A 27,726-nucleotide genomic window follows, 5' to 3' on the forward strand; every position below is an offset into this window, starting at 1 on the left:
TCCCACTAAGCTTAGAGAGTTTAAAAAGCTTAAAGTTTGCATCTGACACTGTGAAAGTCAAGACCATGGACACTGAGAACATCTATATGAACTTTCATATAAGAACACCACCACTGAAGTCACCGCGTGAGTACGGGAGCCTCTGAGCCCCTTTTCCTCCTCTTTGCTTTAATTTCTGGACAAACCTAGAATTTCATTTTACTATTCGGACTAAAGTCCCATCTCCCGAGCTCTCACCCAAGGCTCTTCAAACCCAAAGGTTCTGTAGGAGAAGAAGAGAAGGAACAAAAGCTGGTGTTTTTACTTTCCTGTCTACTCCTAGTGCTCGGTATAGGGATCGTATCCAACAGTCCTAGACAGATGGTGACTAACAAACAAGCTGGGGAGAAATCCTCAGAGAAATTCCATGATGAATGGAATCTGCCTTAACAAAGTGACATTAAGTAAAAATTAATTTTGTCTCCATTTCCCCAGCACCTAATGCACTGCCTTATATACAGTAAGCACTTACTGAATGCTGATCACCTTAAGGAGAAATCAAAGAATAAATAGATTCCTGGCAGTGACAAGGTTAGATTATAAAATGAAAGAAGGGAAGAAGGGAAGAAGCATTTATATAGTATCTACTGTGTGCCAAGCACTGTGCTAAGAGTTTTTCTATAATTATTATATCATTTGATCCTGATAAAAACCTTGCAATGTTGACACTGTTGTTCTACCCATTTTGCAGTTGAGGAAACTGAGGCAAAAAGAGGTTAATTGACTTGTATGGTGTCACACAACTAAGAAGGATCTGAGGCTCTCTCATCTTTCTGCTTCTTTACCTATTTATTTATTGTGTCAGTTAGTGAATCAAATGAGCCAGAATTGGACTGTTAAGATGATGTGGGTTCAAATCTACCTCACTGTATAATGTTTGTAATAATGACCTTACTGGTCATCATGATCAAATGAAATTATATGCTGTAAGAAATATTTAAATGATAGCTGTTAGCATCTCCAGAGCGTTTGAAGGAAGTCTAAAGATTCTCTAACACAAGTCCCTCCCACATTCCAGTGCTTTATTTTTTTAATTTTTTTTTCAAAAAGCAGGTGGTTTTAAAATTAATTTGTTTTCTCCATTAAACAATTTTAAGCAATATTTAATTTTCCCCTAATTACATGTAAAAATAATTTTTTTACATTTGTGGGAAGGAAGGAAGGGAAGAAGGAAGGGAGGGAGGGAGGGAGGAAAGGCGGGAGAGAGGAAGGGGGGGGAGAAAGGGAGGGAGAGAGAGAGGATGAAAGGAAGGAAGAAAGGGAAGGAGGAAGAGAGGGAGGGAAGAAGGAAGGAAGAAGGAAGGAAGGAAGAAGGAAGGAAGGAAGGAAGGAAGGAAGGAAGGAAGGAAGGAAGGAAGGAAAGAAGGAAGGGAGGAAAGAAGAAAGGGAGGAAAGAAGAAAGAAGGAAGGAAGGAAGGAAGGAAGGAAGAGAGGGAAAAGAAAGGAGGAAAGGAGGGAGAGAGAGAGGAAAGGAAGGAATATCTTTACGAGATATTCTTCTAAACTGTTTTCCAGTTCTTCTACCAATTTTTTGTCAAAGAGTGAGGTTTTATCCTGAAAGCTGGAGTCTTTTGAGTTATCAAACACTAGAATACAATGCTCATTTACTACTGAGTCTTGTGTACCTGTTTTATTTCACTGATTCATCACTATTTTTTAGCCAGAATCTTACAGTTTCATGATTATAACTTTAATAATATAGTTTGAGATTTGGTATACCTAGGCTACCTTCTTTCACATTTCTTTTCATTAATTCCTTTGATATTTTTTACCTTTTATTCTTCCAGATGAATTTTGTTATGATTTTTCTAGCACTATAAAATCATTTTTGATAGTTTGATTGGTATGGCAATGAATAAGAAATTAATTAAAATAGAATTGTCAACTTTATAATATTGGGTTGGTCTATCCATGAGCAATTAATATATGTCTGATTGTTTAGATCTAACTTTATTTCTGTGAAAAGTGGTTTGTAATTGTGTTCATATAGTTCTTTAGTTTTTCTTAGCAAATATTTTATATTGCCTATAGTTATTTTAAAAGAAATTTCTTTTGGATCTCATGTTACTTGACTTTGTTGGTAACATAAAGAGCATCGATTTATTTTATGTTCTGCAACTTTGCCAAAGTTGTTGATTGCTTCAACTGGTTTTTAGATGATTCTCTGGAATCCTTTAAGCATACAGTCATATCACCTGTAAAGACTGAAAGTTTTGTCTATTCCAATTCCTTCCATTTTTTTTACTTCCTTTATTGTTCTAGCAAACATTTCTAGAACATTATTGATTAATAGTGGTGATAATGATAACCCTGATCCTATTACAAATGTTTCCTGATTCATTCCAAAATTTTCTCATGTTTTAATAAGAATGGGTATTGTATTTTGTCAAAAAAAACAAACAAATCTTTTTATGCATCTATTGAGGTAATCATATGGTTTCTGTTGGCTTTGTTATTGATTTAGTCAATAATGCTGATAGTTTTCCTAATATTGAATGAACTTTGCAAACCTGGTATAGTATATATTATTATATTATACATAATTATTATATTATATAATTATTTTATTATATATTATTATATTATATATAATATTATATATTATCTTGTGCATATTGCTGGAATCTCCTTGCTAGTAATGTATTTAATTTTTTTTAATTTGTGTATCAAACCATGTCCCAAAGGGCTACAAAACTGCATATATTTTGATCCAGCAATATCACTACTAGGTTTATATCCCAAAGAGATCATAAAAAAGGAAAAGGACTCACATGTACAAAAATATTTGTAGCCGTTCTTTTTGTGGTGGTAAAGAATTAGAAATTGAGAGTATATCTATAAATCTGGGAATAGCTGAACAAGTTGTGATATATGAATATAATGGAATACTACTGTGCTATAAGAAACGATGAATAGACTGATTTCAGAAAAACCTGAACTAAAATGAACTGATGATGAATGAAGTAAACAGAATCAGGAAAACATTGTACACAGTAACAACAATATTGTATGAGGATAAACTATAATAGACTTAGCTCTTCTCACCAATACAGTAACCCAAGACAGTGATTTGCAATAGAAAATGACATCCACATCCAGAGAGAGGACTATGGAGACTGAATGCAAACTGAGCATACTTCAATTGTTTTTATTTGTTTTCTTCATAGTTTTTTTTTCCTTTTGTTCCATTTTTTCTTTCACAACATGATTAAATAGAAATGTTTAACACAATTATACATGTATAACCTACATCAGATTGCTTGCAGTCTTGAAAAGGGAGAAAGGAATGGACAAAAAGGAAAAAAATATAACTTAAAATCTTACAAAAATGAATATTGAAAACTATATGCTTAATTGGAAAAAATACTGTAAAAATAAAACTAATAAATTAATAAGAAATTTGTATCAATATTCATTAGGGAAATTTATGTATGATTTTCTTTCTCTAGTTTGGTTCTTCCTAGTTTTAGTATCAGGACTATATTTGTGTCATAAAAGAAATTTCACATATTTTCACAAATAATTTATGTAATTTGGAGTTGATCTTTAAATGTTTGGTAGAATTCACTTGTGAATCCATCTGGCCTTAGGGATTTTTTCTACAGGAGTTCATTAATGGCTTGTTTAATTTCTTTTTTTTTAATTTCTTTTATTTTTAACTTATGGAATAAAACACACATTCCTATTTCATAATACAACAGAAAGATGATGACACATAAAACTGCAAATCTATTATGTACAATATACTATTCCTTTCAAATATGCAACAAAATTATCATGTTCTTGGACCCAATCATTCTTTAGGATTAGATTATTTAGTTTCCAATTAATTTTAATCTATCTTCCCATAGTCTTTTAAAATATAATTCCTATTGCACCATAATCTGAAAAGGGTAGTGATAATATTTATGCCTTTCTGAATTTGATTTTGAAGGTTTTGTCCCCTAATACATGTTCATTTTTTCTGTTACATGCTATGTGCTAATGAGAAAAAGGTATATTCCTATCTTACCTCATTCAATTTTCTCCAGAGATATATCTAAATTTCCTGAAATTCTAAAATTCTATTCACCACCTTAGCTTTCATCTTATAATTCATTTAACTTCTTTAGAAAATTGATATATTATGTTTAGTATTAATATTAGTTTATTGTCAATGGTACCTTTTAGCAAAATGCAGTTTCCTCCCCTTTTTCCTCTTTTAATTAGATTTATTTTTACTTTTGCTTTATCTGAGATCAGGATTACTACCCCTGTTTTTTTTTTTACTTCAACTGAAATATAATATATTCTCCTCCAACCTTTTACCTTTATTTTGTGTATATTTCTCTGTTTTAAGTTTCTTGTAAACAACATATTATAAGATTCTGGTTTTTAATCCACTCAGCTATCCACTTATTTTATGAGAGAGTTCATCCCATTCACATTCACAGTTATGATTACTAGCTGTGTATTTCCTTCATCTTATTTTCTCCCCTGTTCATCCTTTTTTCTTTTTTCATCTTGTTCCTCCTCACTACTGTTTTGTTTCTGAACACCCCCTCCCTCAATCTGGATTAAGTAATTTTCAGCCCAAGATAACTTAGACAGACAGGAAAGGTCTGTCTTATTTGGATAAGAAAAGAGCAGTGAAAATAATGTCCTGAGAAGCCAGTGAGAGGCTCCTAGCCCCAAGACAGACACTCAACCAAGGCCTTATGCCCCAGCTCAGCAAGCCAGCAGCACTGTGGACCACCTGTAAGGCCTCCAGGCCCCTGCACAGCAAGCCAGTGGCCAGACCTCTGGGTCCTGGTGCAAAAAACTTGGGACAATGCCTCCTATGTTCCAGGAGCAAAGATGACTCTTAAAGGTCATGAAATAGGCTGGAAAATGAGCAAATAAACAAAAACTCTGACCATAGAAAGAATTAGGGATGAGCCATGATCTTTGTGTGTATCTCTAATTTCTATAATTTTTCCTGAAATCAACATATTGTTGAATTCAAATTTTTAATTTGCCATCCTTTTCCATTTTATGGGCCAATTTGTCCCACACACATTCTAAGCTTAATTACTTGTTGTAATTTTTCCTATTTTTCCTCACTGTCCTTATCCTATGTACCTAATCTCTCCTTTACTTCTATCTGTTACCATACCCTCATATTCCTTAAGCTACCCCACCCTCTAAAAGTCCCTACCTTATCTTCTCCCCCTATCCTATGCCCTCTGGTGTTCTCTTCTTTTCAAAAATATGATTGTTCTCTTGGCGCAGATTTCTCAGGAGGTTTCTGGAGTTTAGTTTCAGTTCCAAGTAATAATCACCTCAAACACAGCCAACTGATAAAAGTTCAAATCTTTTATTGTCTCTTCCAAAATAGCCCAGTTAGCTTTCTTTGGTTCCGAGAGCTCTCGTTTCTAATCTTTTGCCTCTGCCAACTTCTGCCTCTAGCTCAACTCCAACTCCTGGCAATCTTCCGAACTGACCTTACTCTACTGACTCAGCTCCTTTTTATGCTCTTTTAGAGGTGTAAACTCAAAGGTTGACTCCTCCTCCGAGAGTGGGATTATGGGAGGTGTGACTCTCATTCTTGTGAATCTCATACTGAATTCTGACTTGTGAGTCTCCCAAACTTGTGAACCAATGTGTGTGAGCTAATGTGTGAACTCTCAAAGGTGCAAACCCAAGCACACAAGCATTGCTTCCATCAATTCCAGTGACTCAACACCTTGTTTCAAGTTCTGGCTCATAACAATCTCCTTACCTTTTTATAGCTTTCTGAATTTAGAAGGTTTTATACATACATGGTCTGACAAGAGCAGAGGCATTGGAAGAACATACCACCTCGCTAAATCTTGGAAGCTAACTAAATGTCCCATTTGCTTTTAGTTGTTGTTATTTTCTCATCATACTTTTGGAGCATAATGAACTGTTATCATCACACAAAAATATTCCCTAATCAAATGATCATTTCTAAAAAGCCATGCTCAGCATGCAGGTAGTTCTCAGTAAATAAGGTTTGAATAGTTTAGGTGAAACCCAACTGGAACTAGGTAAGTGAGACCTATAAAGACCAAACCAAAGACCACTGGGATTTTGTGGAGGAACAAAATTCAAAGATCTCAGAATTAGAGTCAAAAGGGACAATATAGTAGAGGTCTTTTAGTTCAAGACACTCTTCATTTTACAGGAGGCAACTGAGGCACATAAATGACATGTCTAAAGATTTGAACTTAAGACTTTCTGAACCTGTTAGGGCTTTCTGACTTCTGTGAACAGAAGATTTTACATTTGATACTGGAGGTCAAAAAAAAGGAGCTACTGGAGTTTATTGAGTAAAGGCCAGATCTGCCCTTTAGGAAGATCACGTTGGCAGCCTTGAGGCAGGTTCATCAGTTAGAAGGTTTTGCAATAGACCAGGAAAGATGAGGGTCTAAATGAGGGCTATGGTTGGGTGACTAGAGAGTAGAGAGTGTATATAGGAGATTTTGAGAAGGTAGGGCTGACAAGATGGCAAGTCATCTGATACTTATCCTCTCGTGGAATTACCTGAGGTTTGGTGAAGATTCCCTATGGTCACACAGCTAATATGTGTCAAAGGTGAGAATTGAATCCAGATCTTCCTACCTTCCTACCTTAGGACAGTGCTTCCAAGAGCAGAGCTTGACCATAAAAGTAAAAAAAAGAGGAAATACCAAAAAAAAGAAAGAAAGAAAGAAAGAAAACGAGCAAGAAACAGAAAAGAATCTTGATCATAGAAAGCTACCATGGTGCCAGAAAGACCAAAGCACTAACTTCCAGATGAGGACAAAATGCGCACAGAAGAAATCTCAAAGAGTGATACGAATTGGTCTCAAGCCCAAAGAGACTTTTTGGAAGTGCTTATAAAATCTTTAAAAGGCAAATAAGAGAGGTAGAAGAAAAAATTAGAAAACAAATGAGAAGTATGCAAGAGAAAGTTAATAGCTTGGAAAAGGAAGGAGAAATTGACTGAAGAAAACAACTCCTTAAAAAATACAATTGGCCAAATGCAAAAAAAAAAAAAAAAAAAAAAACCACTGATGAACCCACACCTTCAAAAGTAGAATTAACCAAATGGAAAACAAAAAGGAGATACAAAAGCTAACTGAAGAAAATCACATATTAAAAACTGGAATGGGCAAAAGGAACTCTATGACTCTATGAGACTGCAAGAATCAGTCAAACTACAAAGAATGAAAAAATGGAAGAAAATATGAAATACTTTAGTGGGAAAAAAAGCAAACCTGGAAAACAGATTTAGAAGAGACAATTTAAAAATTATTGGTTTACCTAAAGGTCATGATAAGATTCTTTAAGAGATCACCAAAGAAAACTGCCCCAATATTCTAGAAAAAGGGGAAAATAGTCATTGAAAGAATCCATAGATCACCTTCAGAAAGAGATCCCACAAGGAAAACTCCAAGGAACATTGTTGTGAAATTCCAGAACTATAATCTCAAAGAGAAAGTATTTTTTGCCAGACAAAAACAATTCAAATGTCAAGGAGCAATGTCAGGATGACCCAGAATCTGTCAGCTTCTATAATAAAGGATCCAAGGGCCTGGAATATTACAGAAGGCAAAAGACCTGGGGTTACAAGGAAAAATTAACTACCCAGTGAGACTCAGCATCATCTTTCAGGGGAGGAGATGGATCTTCAATGAAGTAAGAAACTTTCAATCATTTCTATTGGGAAAAAAAAACAGAATTAAACAGGAAATTTAATCTACAAACACAGGACTCAAGAGAAGCCAAGAAAGGTAAATGGGGAAAATAGATGTTATTTAAAGGTTAAACTGTTTGCATCCCTAGATGAAAATGATATCTGTAACTCTTGAGAACTGTAACTGTTACTGGGGAAGAGTGGGGCATCACATAGATTGAGTGTGAAGTTGTGAATGGACTTTGATGTGATGATATTCAAGAAAAAGACATTAAGAGGTGGGGAAAAGTCTTGTACTGCAAGTAGAGGAAAAGGGAGGTATAATGGGATGATTAGCTCACATGAAGAGGCACAAAAGATCTAATACAATTCAGGAAAAGAAGGGAGGAGGATGAGCATTGTCTGAAGTTTGATCTCATCAGTTAATTAAATCATTCAGTTGGGTATAGAAATTTATCTAATCTATAAAGATGTAGAAGGAGAAAGAGGAAAGAAAAGGGAGGGGCAAGATAGAAGAGAGGGCAGAAACACTAGGGGAAAAGGTAAGAGATGGGAGGAAGGGGTGACAAGAGATAAAGTAGTAGGTGGAGTGGGTAAAAAAAAAAGCACTACTAAGGACAGGGTAGAAAGAGAGAACAAAATTATAACTGGAGGGAAAATAGAATGAAGGAAAATACAGAACTGGTAATCATAACTATGAAAGGGAATGGGATGAATTCTCCCATATAGCAAAAGCGAATAGCAGAATGGATTAAAAAACAGAATCCTACATTATGTAGTTTACAAGAAATACATTTGACACAGAGAAACACTTACAGAATAAAGATAAAAGGCCAGAACAAAATTTGTTGTGCTTTAGCTGAAATAAAAAAGCAGAAGTATCTCAAATAAAGCAGAAGTAAAAATAGCTCTATCAAAGAGAGATAAGCAAGGAAAGTACATCTTGAAAAGAGGTACAATAAACAATGAAGAAGTAAGGATACTAAATGTATATGCATCAAGTAATAGAGTAGCCAAGTTCTAGAGATTTAAAGCCAGTTACAGGAAGAAACAGATATGAAAACTATACTGGGGGGGGACCTCAACCTCCCCTCTCGGAAACAGACAAATCTAACCACAAAATAATCAAGAATGAAACTAGGCAGGTTAATAAAATCCTAGAAAATCTAGATGTGATAGACCTCTGGAGAAAATTGAATAGGGACAAAAAGAAAGATACCTTTTCTTGGCAATACATGGCATCTACACAAAAAGTGATCCTGTATGAGGGCATAAAAAAATCTCACAATCAAAAGAAAGACAGAAATAGTAAATGCTTCCTTTTCAGACCAAATGCAATAAAAATTATATGCAATAAAGGGGCAGGGAGAGATAGACTAAAAACCAATGGGAAATTAAATAATCTAATTCTAAAAATGAGTGAGTCAAACTCACTCACAAAAAGTGATTTATTAATCACAGAAACAATCGCTAATTTCATCCAAAAGAATGACAATAATGAGCCAATATACCAAACCTATGGGATGCAGCTCATGGGTAGGCAGAGCTAAATAGTACATGAATAAAATAGGGAAAGAGGAGATCAGTGAATTGGGCATGCAACTAAAAAAAAGTTAGGAAAAGAACAAATTTAAAACCCCCAATTAAATACCAAATTAGAAATTCTGAAACTCAAAGGAGAGAAATAAAACAAGCTAAGTATTCAACAATTAATAAAATTAAGAATTGGTTTTATGAAAAAACAACAACAAAATAGATAAATCTTTGATTTATTTGAATAGAAAAAGGAAAAAAAAAAAACAAATCACCAGCATCAAAAATGAAGTAAAAAATGAACTTACCACTAATGAAAAGGAAATTAAAGCAATAATTAGGAGCTATTTTGCCCAACTGTATGGCAATATGTCTGGCAATCTAAGACAAGGATTAATATTTACAAAAATATAAATTGCCAAGATTAACAGAAGAGGAAATAAAGTACTTAAATAGTCCCATTTTAGAAAAAGAAATTGAATAAGCCATTAATGAACTCCCTAAGAAAAAATCTCCAGGGCAAAATGTATTCACAAGTGAATTCTAACAAAGATTTAAAGAACAACTAATTCCAATACTATGTAAACTATTTGAAAAAAATAGGTAAAGAAGGAGTCCTGTCAAATTCCTTCTGTGACACAAATATGGTATTAATACCTAAACTATGAAGAACCAAAACAAAGAAATAAAATTACCAACCAATCTCCCTAATGAATATTGATGCAAAATTTTAAATAAAATATTAGCAAAGATATTATAGCACTTATGATCAGGATAATACATTATGACCAAATGGGATTTGTACCAAGAATTCAGGGCCAGTTCAATATCAGGAAAACTATTATCATAATTGACCATATCAATAACAAAACCAACAGAAATCATATGATAATCTCAAAAGATGCAGAAAAAGCTTCTGACAAAAAACAGCATCTATTCTTATTAAAAACACTAGAGAGCATAGAGTAAAAGGGAGCTTGCTTTAAAATAATAAGCAGTATCTATCTAAAACCTACAGCCAGCATTATTTGCAGTGGAGAGAAGCTGGATGCATTCCCAATAAGATCAGGGATGAAACAAGGATGCCCATTATCACCACTATTACTCAACATTGTACTAGAAATGGCAAATAAAACTATCACTCTTTGCAGATGATATGATGATATACTTAGAAGATTATCCAAAAAGCTACTGGAAACAATTCACAGCTTTAGCAAAGTTGCAGCAAAATAAACATATACAAATTATTAGCATTTCTATATATTACTGACAAAGTACATCAGAAAGAGATAGAGAAATTCCATTTAAAATAACTGTAGAATATACTTTAACATATTTAACATGTATTGATCTACCTGCCATGTGGGGGAGGGAGTGAGGGGAAGGAGGGGAAAAATTGGAACAAAAGGTTTTACAATTGTCAATGCTGAAAAATTACCCATGCATATATCTTGTAAATAAAAAGCTATAATAAAAAATAAAATAAACTGTAGACAAAATAAAGTAAAAATACAAGTCATTCCCCAGTTGATAAATGGCCAAAAGATATAGACAATTTTCAGATGATGAAATTAAAGCATGAAAAAAATGCTTTAAATCACTATTGATTAGAGAAATGCAAAATAAAACAAGTCTGAGGTACCACCTCATACCTCTCAGATTGACTAAAATGACAGGAAAAGATAATGATGAATGTTGGTGGGAATGTAGACTGGGACACTGATGCATTGTGGGTGGAATTGTGAACTGATCCAACCATTCTGAAGAGCAACTTAGAACTATGCCAAAAGGGCTATAAAACTGTGTATATCCTTTGATCCAGCAGGGCCATTACTGGGTCTGTATTCCAAGGAAATCATAAAGCAGGGGAAAGGGTCTACATGTGCAAAAATGTTTGTAGCAGCTCTTTTTATGGTAGCAAAGAATTGGAAAATGAGCAGATGCCCATTAATTGAAGAATGGCTGAACAAGTTGTGGTACATGAAGGTAATGGAATATGATTGTTCTACCAAAAAATGATGAAGAAGCTGATTTTAGAAAGGTCTGGAAAGATTTACATGAACTGAAGCTGAGGGAAAAAAGTAGAAATAGGAACATATTGTACACAGTAACAAGAAGAATGTGCAATGATCAACTATGAAAGACTTGGTTCTTCTCAGCAGTTCAGTGATCCAAGGCACTCCCAATAGACTTTGGGCAGAAAATGCTATCTGCATCCAGAAAAAACAACTGAGGAAATTAAGTGTAAACCAACACTACTTTTCTCTGTTTTGTCTCGCCCATGGTTTTTCCCTTTTTCTCTGATTTTTCTCTCCCAACATGATTCATAAAGCAGTGTGTATTAAAAATAAATAATTTTTTAAAAAAGGAAAAAAAACTCTTAAAAAATAGCATTCTATCCACTATGTCATGCTATCTAACTATATTTGCATTATGACCTCTCAAATTATGTGACTGCAATTCTGTAAAAGTAGCATTATCACAATGCCTAGATTTTTCCTTTGTTTCATTCTTAACTGAAATCCTAAAACAAAAAAAAGTGTTTCCATATACAGAGAACACAAAAAGAGAATTCTTATGAATTATGAATCTCTAATTTATAGCACTTGCATTTAAAACAGCATATAAGGAATTCTATATGTTACTTTCAAAATGGTCCTGCTTGGCTGGGCTTCCTTCTGAGCTGCCTTCTGGTCTCTTCTGTGCATTTAAAAAAAGTGTTTCAATGTCAGTCTTTTTGGGGAGAGGGAGTATCACTATTAATAACCCCTTTTCCTTAGTACCCTCAATTAAGAACTATGACAGTAAAAGAAAATTATAAGAAAAAACATATTAAATGATATAACCAAGCAAAATGAATCTATATGGTGACAATGTGTATGTATACACATATACATACATACTATACATATGTATGTGTGTGTATGTGTATTGCATCTCGTGTCCATCATCTCTAAGTGGGCACATGCTTTATGAAGGGCTTTCCAGAGATACACTTAATCATTATATTGATCAGGGTTGTTGAACCTCTCAAATTTTTGAACATTGTACACAGGAACAGCAATATTGTAGGATGAAATGTTGTAAATAATTTCACTATTCTCAGAAATACAATCATCTAAGACAATACTGAAGGATTTATGATGAAAAGTGATGTCCATCTCCAGAAAAAGAACTGATGGATCCTGAATGTAGACCAAAGATGCTTTTTCTTTTACTTTCTTTATTTTGGCAGCATTTTCTCTGTATTTTTTTTACATCATGACTTACATGGATATGTATTTTGCATGACTACCCATATATAATTTATGTACAAATGCTTGCCTTCTCAAGGCAAGGGAGGAGAGGGAGGAAGAGAATTTGGAACTCAAAATTTGAAGAAAGAAAAAGAATGTTTAAATTGTTTTCACATGTATCTAGAAGAAAAATAAAATATTACATTTAATCTTCTCAAAGTGTTTATGATGTTACTAACCTTGTGTAAATCACTCTCCAGGTTCTGCTCACTTCACTCTGCCTCAATTCACACTACCCAGAATTCTTTGACATCATATTTTTTTATCCTTTCATAATTAATATTCTATTGCATTCATATGTCAAAGTTTGCTCAATTATTCCCCAATTGTCTAAGAGGCCACATGAGTCACCTGCTTCGATTCTCATCATCTTTCCTCCTTTCACTAGTTTATTTTGTTTGTGACTCCTTGGTCCATTTCAATTAAGTTCCTCATGATGTTCACTCCCTCCACCACTTCCTCCATCCTTGTGTATTCTTCTTTTAAGTAGGCAAAATAAATTCTGCCTCACCCCCGTCTTCCTGTTTTCTATATTTGTATGTTCCCTATTTCTTTCTTTTCATTTGACCCTCACAATAACCCTAGGTGCTAAGTGCTGTTCATATCCCCCTTTCACAGTTGAGAAGACTGAGGCTGAAACATGGTAAGTAATTTGCCCAGAGTCACAGAGCTAATAAGTGTCTGAATCCGGATTTGAACTCAGGTCTTTCTAGCTTCAGGTCCAGTGGTCTGTGTACTATGAAATCCTTTAGCTGCCCAGAAGCCCATTTCTTAAGTAATATTTATTTATTTTTCTTTGGGGCTATTTATTCTTTTCCTAGTCTTTCCTCCAGAGCTTTTATCCCTTTTTTTGTCTATTGCTTTATTTCTTCTGGGTATTTGTATAGTCTTTGTGGAAAATATATATACGTTTTTCTTGGAGTCCCTGTGTTTCTTTGGGAGTTACTCCTCTTTGGGAGAATCTCTAAGTCCACAATAATTGTGGATACTGGTCACCATTTGCTTTGAATTATTTCTCTCTCCAGCTTTCCTTCCTAATTTGGGGCTTTGTTCCAGAGCTCGAATCCTCCCTCCTCTGAAATTTTGGCCAAGGCCCACTCTGTGTGGTTGGACCTGGCTCACCTGGCAACCTGTGCTGATGGATTTACACCTCCTGATGCTAGTCTCCTCTCCTTTCCCCACTTTATCTTTGAGATTTGGAAAGCTGACTCTTTAACGTCCTTGGTAACATCTCAGGACAGACTGACCTCAGAACCTGCAGACCCGTTTCTGAGTGAAAGCTGCTACTCGCCACTCCCCAGAACTTTGAAGGTCTCCCCAAGGGCTTCCTCATCACCCTGAAGCATTCTCAGTCTGTTCTTGCTGCCTCAGGATGAAAAGTTTTGCAGGCTGTATATGCTCTTCGCCCATCTCTCTATACATTTCCCAACCATCTCTGGTCCTGTTGGAAGGCTACTGCAAGCTGATTCTAGAACTAGCTTTGCTGGGGTCCCTCTCTTTTTGCTCTAGATCTTCTGGCTGACCTCCTGTGCGATCTAATTTCTGCAATTTTTGAAAGGTGCAAAATTCAGGGTTTTTGTCAAGTTCATCTGCCTCCCATTTGAGCAGCCAGCTTGGCTCGCGTTCAAATCCTGCCTCGGACGCTTATTAACTCTGTGTCCCTTAAGCCTCAGTTTCCTCATCTATAAAAAGGGAGATAATAATAGTCCCCAGGACAATTATGGGGATCAAATGAGGTAACATATATAAAGCACTTTGCAAACTTGAAAGCATTCTAACTGTTGTTATTAGAAGTCACAATGGCCAATTTTTAATGATCAGAAATGAGTTTTTGCATTTATACGGGGCTCGTGTGGCCACTGCAGACAGATTGTCTATCCAAAAATAATCAGGTTTGCATAAATGAACACGTATGTAAGAAAGAGAGAGAGAGAGACAGAGAGGAAGGAAGCTATCATGGGGAGGGTGGTAAGGAAAATTAAAAAGGACAAGGCTGAAAGAAAAGGAAACAGACTTGGAAAGCTGATATAACTCTTGGTCTCCCTTCAGACTTCTCGGCCAGGATCCAGTCGGCTCCAGGAGCAGCAGAGAGACTCTGGAAGCCATTTCCCCAGGGCTTCTCATGAACACTTTCCTTTCCTCCCCCAACAGAGCCAAAGGCAGAGACACAGCCAGTCTACAAGAATCTCAGGATCCTTTATGCCCTCCTCCTCCTCTTTGCTCTGATGCTGGTGGCTTCCTTGACAGCTACGGTGGTTCTATGTAAGTCCCCCTGGGGGTCTGGGCTCCAAACCTCTGGTCCTGGTCACACAGGAAGAAAGCAGAATCCAAGAGGAAATACCTGACCAATGATGCCTCCAAATGACTGAAAAGGATCCAGGATAGTTCTTCTAACACACACACACACACACACACACACACACACACACACACACATATAGTACATATTATATATATTGTATATAACATGTCACATATATATTATGTATATTATATAGAGAGAATTGTTGCCATTTTCAAAATATTAGAGATGATTATCATCTCTCCAATAGTACACAGTCACCATTACAGTCTTGTGTAATGGAAAGGGAGCTGGATTTAGTCTGATCCCAAGTTCAAATCCAGTCTCTGCTATATATTGCTTGTGTGATTTTAGGTCAATCACTTAACTTTCCTCGGCCTCAGTTCTCTAAAATGAGGGCTTTGTACTTCAGATGACCTCTGAGATTTCTTTCCGATCTAAATCTATGCTCCTGTGTTCCCATGATCACCCACAACTAGCCAATGAGCCCTTGGCTTGGATCCTAGTCTTCCCTTTCTGACTTTCTTAGAAATGGAAAGGTGGTCTCGGGAGCCTGCCCTGAGCCTCCCCCATCTCGCCTGTTTGTGTACACTGTCTAGACTCGTGGGAAAGTGCATGTCTACGGCTACATGGGACCAGGTTGCAACAGAGACATTTGGAGAAACTCAACGCTTCCTATCAGGAGCTTCAACATCAATACCGTGAGTTGGGCAAGTTGGGCCCTAGGGGAATCCTACCCCGGACTGAAGCAGACTCTGCTCTGGGACTGGGGCACAAATCCAGTAACAATAATACTAATCATATCTTGCCCAGTTTCCTCATCACCCTGAAGTATTCAATACTTCCCTAGGAGGCCCTTCCTTTCTGTCTCTGAGATCTCTATAATAATTCTGGGTTCCCAAGCCCCTTTTGGCTACTATGTGTATGGGCATATATATATATATATATATATATATATAATATATATATATATATATATATATATATATATATATATATATATATAAAGAGAGAGAGAGAGAGAGAGAGAGAGAGAGAGAGAGAGAGAGATATCTCATGCAGGTGTGCAAGAATTTCCAGAGATTTATAGGGGCCTCTGCACACATAGAAAATTGAGGGAGGGAGAACTCTTCTTAGTCCCACAGGTTTCCTCCTTCTCTGCTCTTCCCATCAATCATCTTGTAGAGGTTTATAATTTGGGATCTGGGAACTTTTGAAAAAAAATTGATGGATGCATTTCAATAGAATTACTTTCCTTGGGGCCTTTATATTTTTACTTTAGGCATCTGAAGATATGATTCTGAAAAGGCTTCGCCAGCCACAACATAAATAGATTCAGAACCTTTGGGCTGGAGGGATCTGCAGCCCCTCCCTATTCACATGTTGTCTCTCCCCATCTACTAAGGGACCATCATCACCCTCATATCTGAAGGCTGGAGGTTGCATAATGGGAATATCTACTATTTTTCCAGTGTCAAAAAGCCCTGGGCAGAGGCTCAACAGTTTTGCTTGTCTAAGAACTCCAACCTGACTTCGGTGACCTCCAAGGAAGAACAGGTCTGTGGGGCAAGCACACACACAGAAACACACAGAAATAGAGGAAGAAGAGAAGAAGGGGGGATAGGAGCAAAGTCTTCTTTCACACTAGAGTGTGTCCTTTACACTTTATTGTGTCCAAGAAAGGACAGAGCTAAGGAGTTAAATTGAGCTTATACAATGATTATATTGCCTGTGATGGGGTTCTTTTCCTAGGGTTTTCTACCTTGTTCAATACCACCTCAGATACTTCCTAGCTGTGTGTACCTGAACAATTGATTTCACCTCTCTCAAGCTCAGTTTCCTCATACGTAAAATAGGGTTAATCACAGCACCTTCTGCCAGGGTTATTTTAAGGATGGAATGAGACATTTGTAAAGTACTTAAGTAAAGTACAAACGGTGTAAGTACCTACAATGATACTTCCATAGAATTGGTTTCCTTTGCGATCCTGGGTATTTTATTTTGTGGATTTAAAAACATTATTCTGAGAAAGAGTCCAGAGGCTTACCAAATGGTCTAGGGTGCATGAAGGATGAAGAGTCTGTGCTCTAACATACTTGACAGAGATCACTCTGACTTTGCCTGAAGATTTCTAGGAAGGAGACCCACTATTTGAGCAATAATCCATTCCACTTGGCGCTCTCCTTGTTGGGCAGTCTGTATTTCCAACAATTCTAAATTCTCTCCCTGGAGACCTCTGCTTTTGCTTCTGGTTCTACTGACCAAACAGAATAAATCTAAAATATCAGTGATGTCCATCTCACCATATATGACTAGTCCGTGCATATTAATTTAGAAAACCATATATGAATATTGTTCACGTTATAATTTTTTAAAATGTGTTTTATCTCCCAATTTTACCCAAAGAACAAACAGTATTTGACATCCTCTGCATAATAACTATCAAAGAGACAGAGAGAAAAGACAGGGGAGAAGAGGGAGGGAACAAGACAGAGACAGAGGGAAGAGAGACGGGAGGTGGAAGGTCGAGACTTTTTAGGAGGAGATAAGAGCACCAGAGGTCCTGGAAACACCCTCAGTATTTTTCTCACAATCACAAAATCTCAGAGTTGGAAGATATTTCAGAATCAATTGGTTAATCAATAAGTACTTATTGAGCTTAAGTTCCTATCAGTATTTGCTAGGTGCTATGATATAAAGACAATAAAGAAAACAATCTCTTGCCCTCAAAGAGCTTATATTCTAATGCAGATATCACATAGGGATGAGTTCTAGAAATACAAAGGTGGTTGTTCATCTTTCATTTTGAAAGATGACCAATGATATCAAAAGTGATATCTTGAATTGCACAGAATTAGATTTAAGATCTAATCTTATTAATAACTTATTAATTATTTATTAAGTAATAAAATTTAAAATCAGCTTTATTCTCTTCCTGAGTCCAATGGCAGGACAAAAGTCAAGGCTAAAGTGGAAAAAACCTCTGCCTTTTAGGAGGTTGCATTCTATTGCGAGACCACATGTATATATTTCAGTCTAGACAAAATGAATACAATGCAGACACATAGGAGTCACCAACAGAAACTTGGAGGATGAGGAAGGGATGGATACGTGTAGAAAATGGCATCTGAACTGAGTTTTGAAGGGAAATGGATTCATAGCATCGGAGGCAATGAGACAATACAGCTCAGTCATGGGAGCTAATCTGTACAAATACATGGAGATAAAATAGAGTGCACTGGGTCAAAAACAATTTTAAAGTCTTTAAGTTGTTTTTTTTTTTTTAAATAATCATGCCAGGGTAATTTTTTACAGCATTATCCCTTGCACTTACTTCTGTTCCGATTTTTCCCCTCTCTCCCTCCACCTCCTCCCTCAGATGGCAAGCAGTCTAAAGTCTTTAAGTTTAAATCTTTAAGACAAGTTTGGCTAAACCACAGAGTGCAAAGGGAAGTGATATCTAATAATCCTGGAAAGGTAGGTTGGAGCCAGGCTGCTCAGGACTACATGTTCAAAACAGAGGCATATATATTTGATTCTAAATGAAATAAGGGAGCTGTTTGGAATTTTATGAGCAGGGGAGTGACTCAGCCAGATGTGCATTTTAGAAAGCTGGCTGCTTTGTGAAAGATGGATCGGAGAAACAAGGGAGAAAGAGGAAAAAGAAAGGGAGAACAATTAGAAGGTAACTATAACAGTCCAGATGAGAAGTGATGAGGGTCTGCGCCAAGAAAATGGTCATTTGAGTGAAAGGAAAGGAATAAATTCAAGAGATGTTGGGAAAGTAGAAGCAAGACTTGGCAATGGAATGGATTTGTGGGATTGAAAGACTGGGAAGAAGTCATCTAATAGTCCAACTCCTGTCTTGACAAGAATCCTACACATCTTCTTTCAAGTCAAATTTAAACTATAAATGACTATTGTCTGGGTCTTTTTATTCTACTATTTCCAATACAACTCAATGATATTATCACCTACCTATCAACCCTTCATCTTGTCAATTTAAGTCGATCACTCCTAAAGTGCTCTCTAATTCTATCAGCTAATCTACTCCCTCTAAGCCATCTTTGGGTCATACTGCCTGAGTCCCAGCATCTACCTTCATTGGGAAGAAAATCCCAATGAAAATCCCTTGAATTAGCGAACTTTCTCTTCATCTTGTGTCTCAGGTCCTCCTACCATTTCCTGGACACCTCCATGTTGTGTTCCAGTCAAGTATCACTCCCCTTTTCCTAATTCTAACTCAAAAAATAGTAATCAGATCAACACTACCATTTCACAAAGAGCTCTGTGATTCCAACCACCTTTCCCTGCTCCCCAGCTACCATGATGCTTATTGGGGTTGTCTTCCCCTATTAAAATAGAAGCTACTTGAGAGCAGGGACTTGTATTTGTAATTCTAGTGCTTAACATTATATCTGAAACTAGTAAGTGCTTAATAAGTTTTAATTCATTCTGTTTAATAAACCTGCCAGAAAAGGAAAAGTAATCTAGCAAAATCTGCTTTGGTTTTTGTGGGATTTTTCGATCATGATCCATAGTTTGAGAATTCACTGGCATCCTAGGATTTCTGTTTCAGAAGGATAGGGATTCCCCTCTTAGCCCTGAGACAATATGGGAACAATAACGATCTCTGATCTAGAAGGCAGGCTTGAATCATGTCCAAGGAGTTCTTGAGGAGACATACACTGTCTTTGAGGCAAACTAAGAGGAAAGAGTGAAGACCTTAAGAGTTGAGCAGTAATAATGAAGGACAGCCCTCTCTTCCCAGCCCGACCAAGAATTAATGAAAAGGAAAGAATTAGTGATGTGAAAAAAAATAGGAACAAGAGAAACTGAAAGGACTGATCAAAGGGAGAAAATGAAAGGAGTACTGAGCCCCAACAGACAAAGGAGAGATCAAGTTGGGTAACTGGCTCCCTATGGACTTCTAGGAACAGAAAATTCAAACAGAAATTACTGGTTGTACTGAGCTCGTTAAGAAATAAGGGAAGTTCCAAAGATAGGTCTGCTCTTTCCTCAACTTTTCTTCCTTACTCCTGTCTAATTACAAATACTGAAATATTCTCTGCTTGCTTCTTTTACCTAAATATTTTCTGTATCTTGATTTTTGTCTCAAACATAAAGAGACCAGTTTTTTATTAAGCACCTACTGTGTACCAAGCATTGTCCCTTAAGTTCTTGGCTTACCATGACAGGCAAAACATTGATCTAATAGAGAAAAATAACACATTTTTAAAAATTGAAAAAATGAAAAAAAGGAAGGACACTTGTCTGGGGGCAAAACGAAATCCTCCAGCCAAGTGGGAAATTAGGAGAACTACTAGTTGAAAATGATGACCATGTATTGGTCAACCTGCCATCTGGGGAAGGGGATGGAGGAAGGAGGGGAAAAATTGGAACAAAAGGTTTTGCAATTGTCAATGCTGAAAAATTACCCATGGATATAACTTGTAAATAAAAAGCTATAATAAATAAATAAATAAAAACAAAAACAAAACAAAACAAAATAAAGGTTAGAGACAAATTTAAAGGCCAGAGACCTACCTTTGAATGTTAACACTGGGAGACTCTGAGTTACTGTGATTGTGCTCTTAATTATTAGTCTGTTATAAACTCCATAAAGCCTCAGGGGATCCCATAGATCCAAGTGGCCATTAGACCACCCCGTGACTAAAAATGTGAACTAATTTTTAACAGAGTATAGCTGGTTAAATCTCCCAAGATGAGTGGAGCAGGAGAGTGATAAGTACCAGCCAGTCAACTACACATAGCCAAAACCACCGATTTATATGTTTGCCAACCCTTCGGTTCCTTTAACAGATGTTCATTGCCCATCCTTTTAACAAAACCTTCTAGAAGGTTACCAAGAACTGAGATCCGGCTCACTGGCCTGGACCCCCCAGAATCCCACAGGGTAGTCCTGGAAAACATTTTCCGTTGAGCAGTGGGGGACTCTCTCCAAGACAGGAGGGCTGGTCTGAACTAATTCGGCCGTAGAACTGGCCAGACTAGTATTTCGTTTAGTCCGATTAAGGGAGCATTTATTAGCAGGCACTGTGCTCAGCGGTAGGGATACAGAACCTGTAAGATAGCAGTCCCTGGCTTCTAGGAGGTACATTCAGGGCCTGCAGAGCCAGCTAGCACGGAGCTGAGGGTGACATTGAAGCATTTGCGCCTCAGAAATCGGCAAAGGCCCAGATCAGGGGATGATTTATCGTCTTGTTGGGGTTAAATGGCTTACCCAGAGTCACACAGCTCGGAAGTGTTCAGCATATTTTTGCTATTTCCCCATTACTTTAAGTCTAAACAATTAACAAGACAATACTATTGCTGTTCCCAGGGTAGCTGTCCTCCACTAGCTGAAGGATCGAACTGGACCCAAGACTTTTAAGAAAGTCCCATGTAAGGTTCTAGAAGGCATCCCCACCCATATTACCCCTCTCAGGTAGCTGTCCTCCATTAGCTAAAGGACCTAACTGTCCTTAGCTGACAGAACAAGGGATTGGGAAATGGGGCCCAACAGTAATAACACGATCATTTTTGAGGTAGAAAAGGAGACGAGACTTTCTCTGGGTTGGTCCCAAAGTCAGAAATAAAGCGAATGGATTAAAGGCACAGAGAGGCAGGATGCAAAGCAATCTAAAGGACATCCTAGTAATTAGAACTTTTCCTAATGGGAAATGGATTACTTAGAAAAGCAGCCACAAAACATCTTCTCCGTGAACTGCGGGCTGACTCTTACACGGATGCCCGCCTTCTGATCCTAAAGAAAGAATTCCTTCCCCAGCAGCTGCCACGGATGGAACATCTCCAAGGCTTTACCGGTTGTAAGATCCCATCAAATACTTGTTAATGATTGATTCCCTAAGAGAATCTTCCTGATCATTTGCCAGGATCAGTCCAGGCTATGTCTTAAACTACCCAGTCACAAAACATAGCTCTTACTTGAGAGCACAGCACAGGGCTGGGAGTTTCTGATTTTCTCTCTACATAAAATGGCCAAAAAATTCACTTGCTTATCTTTCTCTGTAGGAGTTTCTTTCCCAGGGAACTGGAGCTGACTATTGGATTGGCCTGACTGACCAGGGCAGTGAGGGTGTCTGGCACTGGGTGGATGGGAATCCCTATAATCAATCTGTGAGCGAAGGGTGAGTCCATCACTTCATCAATTCCTGCTTCTTCTTTTGTATCAGCATGGGGCAGGGTGGAGAGAGGGAGGGGAAGAGGGGGAGAGAGAGGAGAGAGACACAGAGAGAAAGAGAGAGAAAGAAAGGAGAGAGACAGAGACAGAGAGAGAGAGAGAGAAAGGAAGAAAGAAAGAAGAAAGAAAGAAACAAGAAAGAAAGAAAGAAAGAAAGAAAGAAAGAAAGAAAGAAAGAAAGAAAGAAAGAAAGAAAGAAAGAAAGAAAGAAAGAAAGAAAGAAAGAAAGAAAGAAAGAAAGAAAGAAGAAAGGAAGGAAGGAGGGAAGGAAGGAGAGAAGGAAGGAAGGAAGGAAGGAAGGAGGGAAGGAAGGAAGGAAGGAAGGAGGAAGGAAGAAGGAAGGAAGGAAGGAAGGAAGGAAGGAAGGAAGGAAGGAAGGAAGGAAGAAGGAAGGAAGGAAGGAAAAGAAAGAAAAAAGAGAAAAAAAAGAAAGAAAAAGAGAGAGGAAGAGGCAAAGAAAGAGAGAGTAGTATATATGCATGTGGCTGATTTAATTCTCACAACAACCATGGGTGGGAGGTAGTATTATTATCCTCATCTGGGGCTATAATATAATATAACATAACAGCTGCCTTACTGGGCTGTTGTAAGGATCCAAGGAAAGAAAACTGGTGAAGTGCTTCTCAAACTTTAAAGCTCCTTTTCAATGGTAGCCATTCTATTAAGCCAAGATGGTGCAAAGATGAGGTGGCGCTTACTGAGGAAACATTGGGGGGACGGGAGGCCCTCAGTCACAGGAGGACAGTCCCCAGGATTTCCCATCCATGTAGTATTTGCCTGGAAGCCCTTCTGGGCCCACCCCCATCACGTCCCTGGGGGATTCTGAGTCTTACTTGTCCTGAAAGCACGATGCCCACAGAGAGACCAGGCTAAGTGGGCTCAGCCTCTCCTCAGAATAAAGTCCTCCTTCGTTCTAGGTTCTGGAGGCTCGATCAGCCAGACAACTGGGATCAAGGAAAGGGTTTCACGGAAGATTGCGTCCATTTAATTACTGGAAACCTGAGGGCTTGGAATGATGCAAACTGCACCATCCACCACCAATGGATCTGCAAGAGTTCCCTGAAGAGCCGCTGGCTGACTGGGTCCCCTCTCCTCCCCATCACTCCCCTGCCTCTAGCAAGATTGAAGCCTTGACAGAAGGCTGGGGGTGTCCGCGAATCTGTCCCCTGCACCCCCCCACCTCCATTCTCTCCCTTTCTGTGCTCCTTTTTCTTACTTAGCATCAATAGCAAGTGAGTCAGTGAGTCGGGTCAGACCCACTTGTTTCATTCACTCAACAAATCTGGAAAATTATTCCACCCTTTTTGCATTTTAAAAAGACTGAACCCAAGCGGCCGGTGGTCACCTTAAAAGCACCTAAGGAGGGGCAAGAGCTGACTAGGCTTGACTTCAGAATGCCCTGCGCCCCACTCTGTACGTCACTTTCTCTCTCCTCCTATAAAATGTCAACTAAACCATCTCTCGGACCTTGCGAATGTGAACCCAATGGTTCTCTTTTACACTCTTATGGCGGCATTCTAGGCCCTTCAATGAGTAGGTGGGATGATCATTTTTCATGGAGAAATTGGACCAAAGTCCCTCAGCTTTTAAAAAAGAAATCAGCCCCTTCTCCACAGAATACACTTAGCCTAGTAGGCAAGGCTTTCCAGTCTTTATTTTTCTCACTCCATTCAATCTGCCAGCCCATTCCCTGCCTCTGATGATTAATTGATCCCTCTTTCTGGAAAGCGTGCATCCCTCACCTCTGTAGTCCGGAGTCCCTGGCTTCCTTAAGGATGTAACTCAGCCATCTCCAAAATTAGGCCCCCCAGTTCTCCCGGCCCGACTGGTTCCTGGCAGCGACTCCCCCTTGAGATTTCTTTGCATTGTTATTGTTACTACATTGTTATTTTATATGGTATATGTATTATATGTGTGTATACTACATGTGCATACAGCATATTTAGCATGTATACATACAGTACATATTACATGCTTATGTGTGTTTGTGTATGTCTACATTGACCTTACCTTGCATTAGCTATCTCCCCTGATAGTTTGCGGTTATAGTGAATAGAGCAGAACCCAGATTCAAGCCCTACCTCAGACACTCTCTGGCCATGTAATGCTGGGGAGGTTGATTTCATCTGCCTCAGTTTCTCCTTCTGTAAAACGAGGGTGAGCAGCACTCACCTCACAGGGATCGGACAGGTCACAAACCTTAAAATGTTCAAGAAATGGAATCTCACCGTAGTCCCTTGAACAGAGACCCCAACACCAGAGAACAGCGTGGGACAAAGTTCAGGACTGATTCAGGGGCCCTGATACCTCGCAAACTATCAGAATACGTCCCCAACCTTGAGGGGAACATGGGTTTGGGGAGAGGACTGGATGGGATAACTGGAGCCAAGACATTAAGTTCTGGGAAAAGTCCCTTTTGCGATCCGTAGCTCCCCTTCCTCCAGCTTAGTGCTTGCTGATCCTCTGGGAAGTTCTAAGTGCATCCACCCTTGTGGTTCTCCAAGTCCATTTTGTTTTTTGTACTCTATGGAATATGGCCCTTCCTTCCAAAATAAAAAACATGAGTGAACATTAAGCCTTCGATACTCCCTGAACCGAAGCTGCCTGTCCAGGAGGGACGAAAGCCGGCTCCTTCTCGCTTTCCTGCCTTTCCTTTCCTAAGCTTATAAAGCGATGCTCTGAATTTGTCCTGGAGTCGCCCCTCGCCTCCCAGGACACCTCTCGGGACGTCTCCCAGGAAGCCTCCCGGGAACCACCTTTCCATCTCAGTAACTGAGTAGCCAAGTGTGTGCGTCTCATGGATGTGTAAAGGGCTGAAACCCCAAGTAGATGCACTGAGGTCGGACAACCGAGCACGTAAGGCTAATTACTGACCGGACATTAGCATATGCTTGGAAAATGGCCCCTCCCGCTATGCTGTGCTGGTTCCATCATTTGGTGCATTCAGAGAATTGTGGGAAGGATCAGGGGGTGGAATAAGACAGGCCAGGGTCACTGTGGCGATAGAAGAGGAAGGAGGAGGTCGTGGAGATACTGCATCCATCCCCTTCACTTCTACCCCTAAAGACCAAGAGTAAAGACCAAGGACTTTTGCTTCTCCTGACTCCGGCTGATTCTAAGGCTAACCCGGACAGCCTGGGTGCAGCACCATTTATTTCTGTCACACAGACCACTATCTGTGCACAATCTGCCATATAAATGGTTGGGAGCTCCCTTCTGGTACCGCAAGCTATCCTGAAATTTCCTTCAGGTCTCGGTCTAATTGCACAGACTTCCGCGCCCTGACGTGGGGATTCCGGGGCCTGCTGTAACCATCCTCGGGATCTGGGGTTTCCGTGGAGCTGCTCCAAAAGCCACAGGGGGCCTGAGCCCGAGAAGGTACCGACCCGTTTGCTGTGTGAGTAAAATACAGAGTGAATCACAAACAATACAAACCAGGGCAAATGCATGTTTTTCTCTAAGGGGAAAAATTAGTATATTAAAAGTCATGTGTGGAGACATTAATAAAGTGCGTGAGACCGGGCCCCGGTGAGGAAGGAAAAATGTCTTTATTGAGCCGCAGGAAAGGAGGCGTCTTTGTGGTTAGGGAACATCACTACCGGCCACAGCCGAGGGAGGGGGGGTGGCCCCTGGCATAGATGATTGTGCCCTGGCCATTAAAGCATGCTGATTGCTCTACGGTGACTCACCTGCCTCTGGTCATCTTTTTCCCCGAGGCAGTTGGGGCCGCCTTGCCCGGGGTCCCACAGCCAGTGGCACACAGAGAGCTGGGCGGCCTCCCGGTGGGCGCAGGGGAGAGAAAGGGAGGCTGGTGAGCCAGACACAAAGCACAGAGAAAATCTTCCCAAGGCAAGAGAAGGGGGCAGACGTGCCTGGGAAGTGAGGGAAATAGCGCGGCCCAGAAGGCCCCACCAGCAGCCAGACGCAGCAGCTCGGCAAGTGAGGGGGGCAAGCCCCGGAGGCAGCGGCGGCTGCGGGGTGTCCGGGCCCTTACGGAGGCCCCACCAGGCAGACACGGTTCTGACCTTGGCCGCTGGGTGGATCTGGTTTGTCTAAGTATCGTTAGGGGTAATAGAAGGTTGGGTTTTGTCTTTTGGGGCTTGTTTTTGGGGGGAGGTAGAGGGAAGGTGAGAACGCCCCCGAAAGGAAGCCTGTGCGGGTTTTCAGGAGAATGGAATAGGAGAATTCTTGGACGAGCAGGAGGAAGTTCCCGAGGCAGAGCGAGCAGGGGGCGGCTTTGGAACGGCCGAGTTTCTGTGTGACAGATACCGGGCCGGGGCCTGCTCTGTTCCTCAGGATAAACGGCACCGCCCCCAAGTGAAGATGAATCAGCCGCTGAGGAGCCGGGAGCCAGGAGCTCGGCCCCTCGAGCTCGGGCTGTGGCTGATGGGCTTTCCCGTTGGGGGTTTTTTCCTTTGTTCAGAGGAAAAGGGAGGCTAATTTGGGGGCAGGGAGGAAGAGGAGAGCTTTATCTGCCCAGCACTTGTCTCTTTCCAAGCTATGGTCCCCGGACCTCTCAGGCTCTGCCCCTGCAGATTAAGGGCCTGAAAGCCCGGCTGAGGGAGTCCATCTGCCTGAGGAGCCCGGCCCCCGAGGCCCCCCAGACCCGCCTGGGCTCATCTTGCCCCGATTCACCAGCGGTCACCCCCCGCCAGACCGTGCTCCCGTGGTGATGGACAGGCGGCCGGGGGACAGTGCTCCTGCGGTGGCGGGGGAAAGTGCCCATGGCACAGCACCAGTGAGTGCCCCGGAGACACAATGGCCAGAGCCCAGTCCAGCCTCAGACCCCCACTGGCTGAGGAAGGGGCCGCTCCCTGCCCTGCAGGCTCATGGAGAAGGAGGAAGAGGGAGAGGAGAGGGAGGAAGGGAAAGGATTGAAGAAGGGTAGTGAGGAGAAGAGGGAAGGAGGGACAGGAGAAGGGGAGGATGGAGGAGAGAAAGGGGAAGGAGGAGAGGAGAGAAAGAAGAGTGAAAGAGAAAGGGGGAGGAGCAAGAGGAAGGAGGGGAAGCTGAGGATAAGAACCACACCCACCTCCCACATCTCTCCTTTGCAAACCCTAAAATCCCCTATTTTAAGTCCGCTTCACAGAGGAGATTGGGGAGGGTCCCCAGCCTAGTCACACCGACAACGGGGGCTGCCAGCCGTGCTGCCAAGGTGCGGGACGTACCCATCTCTCACTCAGCAAGTCCTGGGCATGGGCCCTTGAGGGCTCCATTGCAGGGCCACGAGGTACCAGCCTGTGCAAGGAGCAGAGAAGTCTCTGCCCCCAGAGAGACAACTCTCCCGGAAGCTGCCCAGAGAACTTCTCCAGGGGATTCCTGACGGGAGGCCCGAGTCATATGAGACAAGAGGCTGGTGGCCGCCTGACCTTTGGCTTCCTGCGATGGCTCATCCTGTTCCCCGAGCTCTGCCCCTACCCATCCCAGAGCAGGCAGGAGGCCTGCAGACCTTCTGCCAGGGGGAGCTTGGCCTGGGGCTCCCCTCTAGTCCCGCCTTCCTCCCCACCCAGAAGCCTCTCCCGGCTCACAGGAGCTAGATCTGAGGGGTTTCTGGACCAAATGACAAACCATAAAGCTTAAGCATTCCCTGCCCAAAGCCTCCCGAGCCGGCCGTGGCTCCCGGACACACCTGCCAGGGCCGCCAAGTCCCCAAACGTTTCCATCTGGGAAAGAAAGAATCCCAGACTACGGC

At 40.2% G+C, this 27,726-nt stretch overlaps 1 protein-coding gene across 1 annotated transcript; it reads left to right on the plus strand.

Moving 5' to 3' along the window:
- On the plus strand, positions 1 to 25,577 carry LOC127547374 (C-type lectin domain family 4 member F-like). Its single transcript, XM_051974255.1, has 6 exons — positions 1 to 126; positions 14,680 to 14,790; positions 15,430 to 15,531; positions 16,236 to 16,387; positions 21,866 to 21,981; positions 22,952 to 25,577. Exons 1-6 carry the CDS (start codon positions 66 to 68, stop codon positions 23,166 to 23,168), a joined length of 759 nt encoding a protein of 252 aa, XP_051830215.1. The 5' UTR covers positions 1 to 65; the 3' UTR covers positions 23,169 to 25,577.
- The last annotated feature ends 2,149 nt before the right edge of the window (positions 25,578 to 27,726 follow it).

This window comes from Antechinus flavipes, chromosome 2 (assembly GCF_016432865.1).
Source record: "Antechinus flavipes isolate AdamAnt ecotype Samford, QLD, Australia chromosome 2, AdamAnt_v2, whole genome shotgun sequence".
Classification (NCBI taxonomy): domain Eukaryota; kingdom Metazoa; phylum Chordata; class Mammalia; order Dasyuromorphia; family Dasyuridae; genus Antechinus; species Antechinus flavipes.

What these genes read in the sequence shown, in the direction of transcription:
- LOC127547374 (XM_051974255.1), top strand. Translation starts at nt 66, where the DNA reads ATGGACACTGAGAACATCTATATGAACTTTCATATAAGAACACCACCA. An exon ending in ACCACCACTGAAGTCACCGC is followed by an intron (nt 127 to 14,679) that starts GTGAGTACGGGA and finishes CTCCCCCAACAG; the next exon opens with AGCCAAAGGCAGAGACACAG. An exon ending in GACAGCTACGGTGGTTCTAT is followed by an intron (nt 14,791 to 15,429) that starts GTAAGTCCCCCT and finishes TACACTGTCTAG; the next exon opens with ACTCGTGGGAAAGTGCATGT.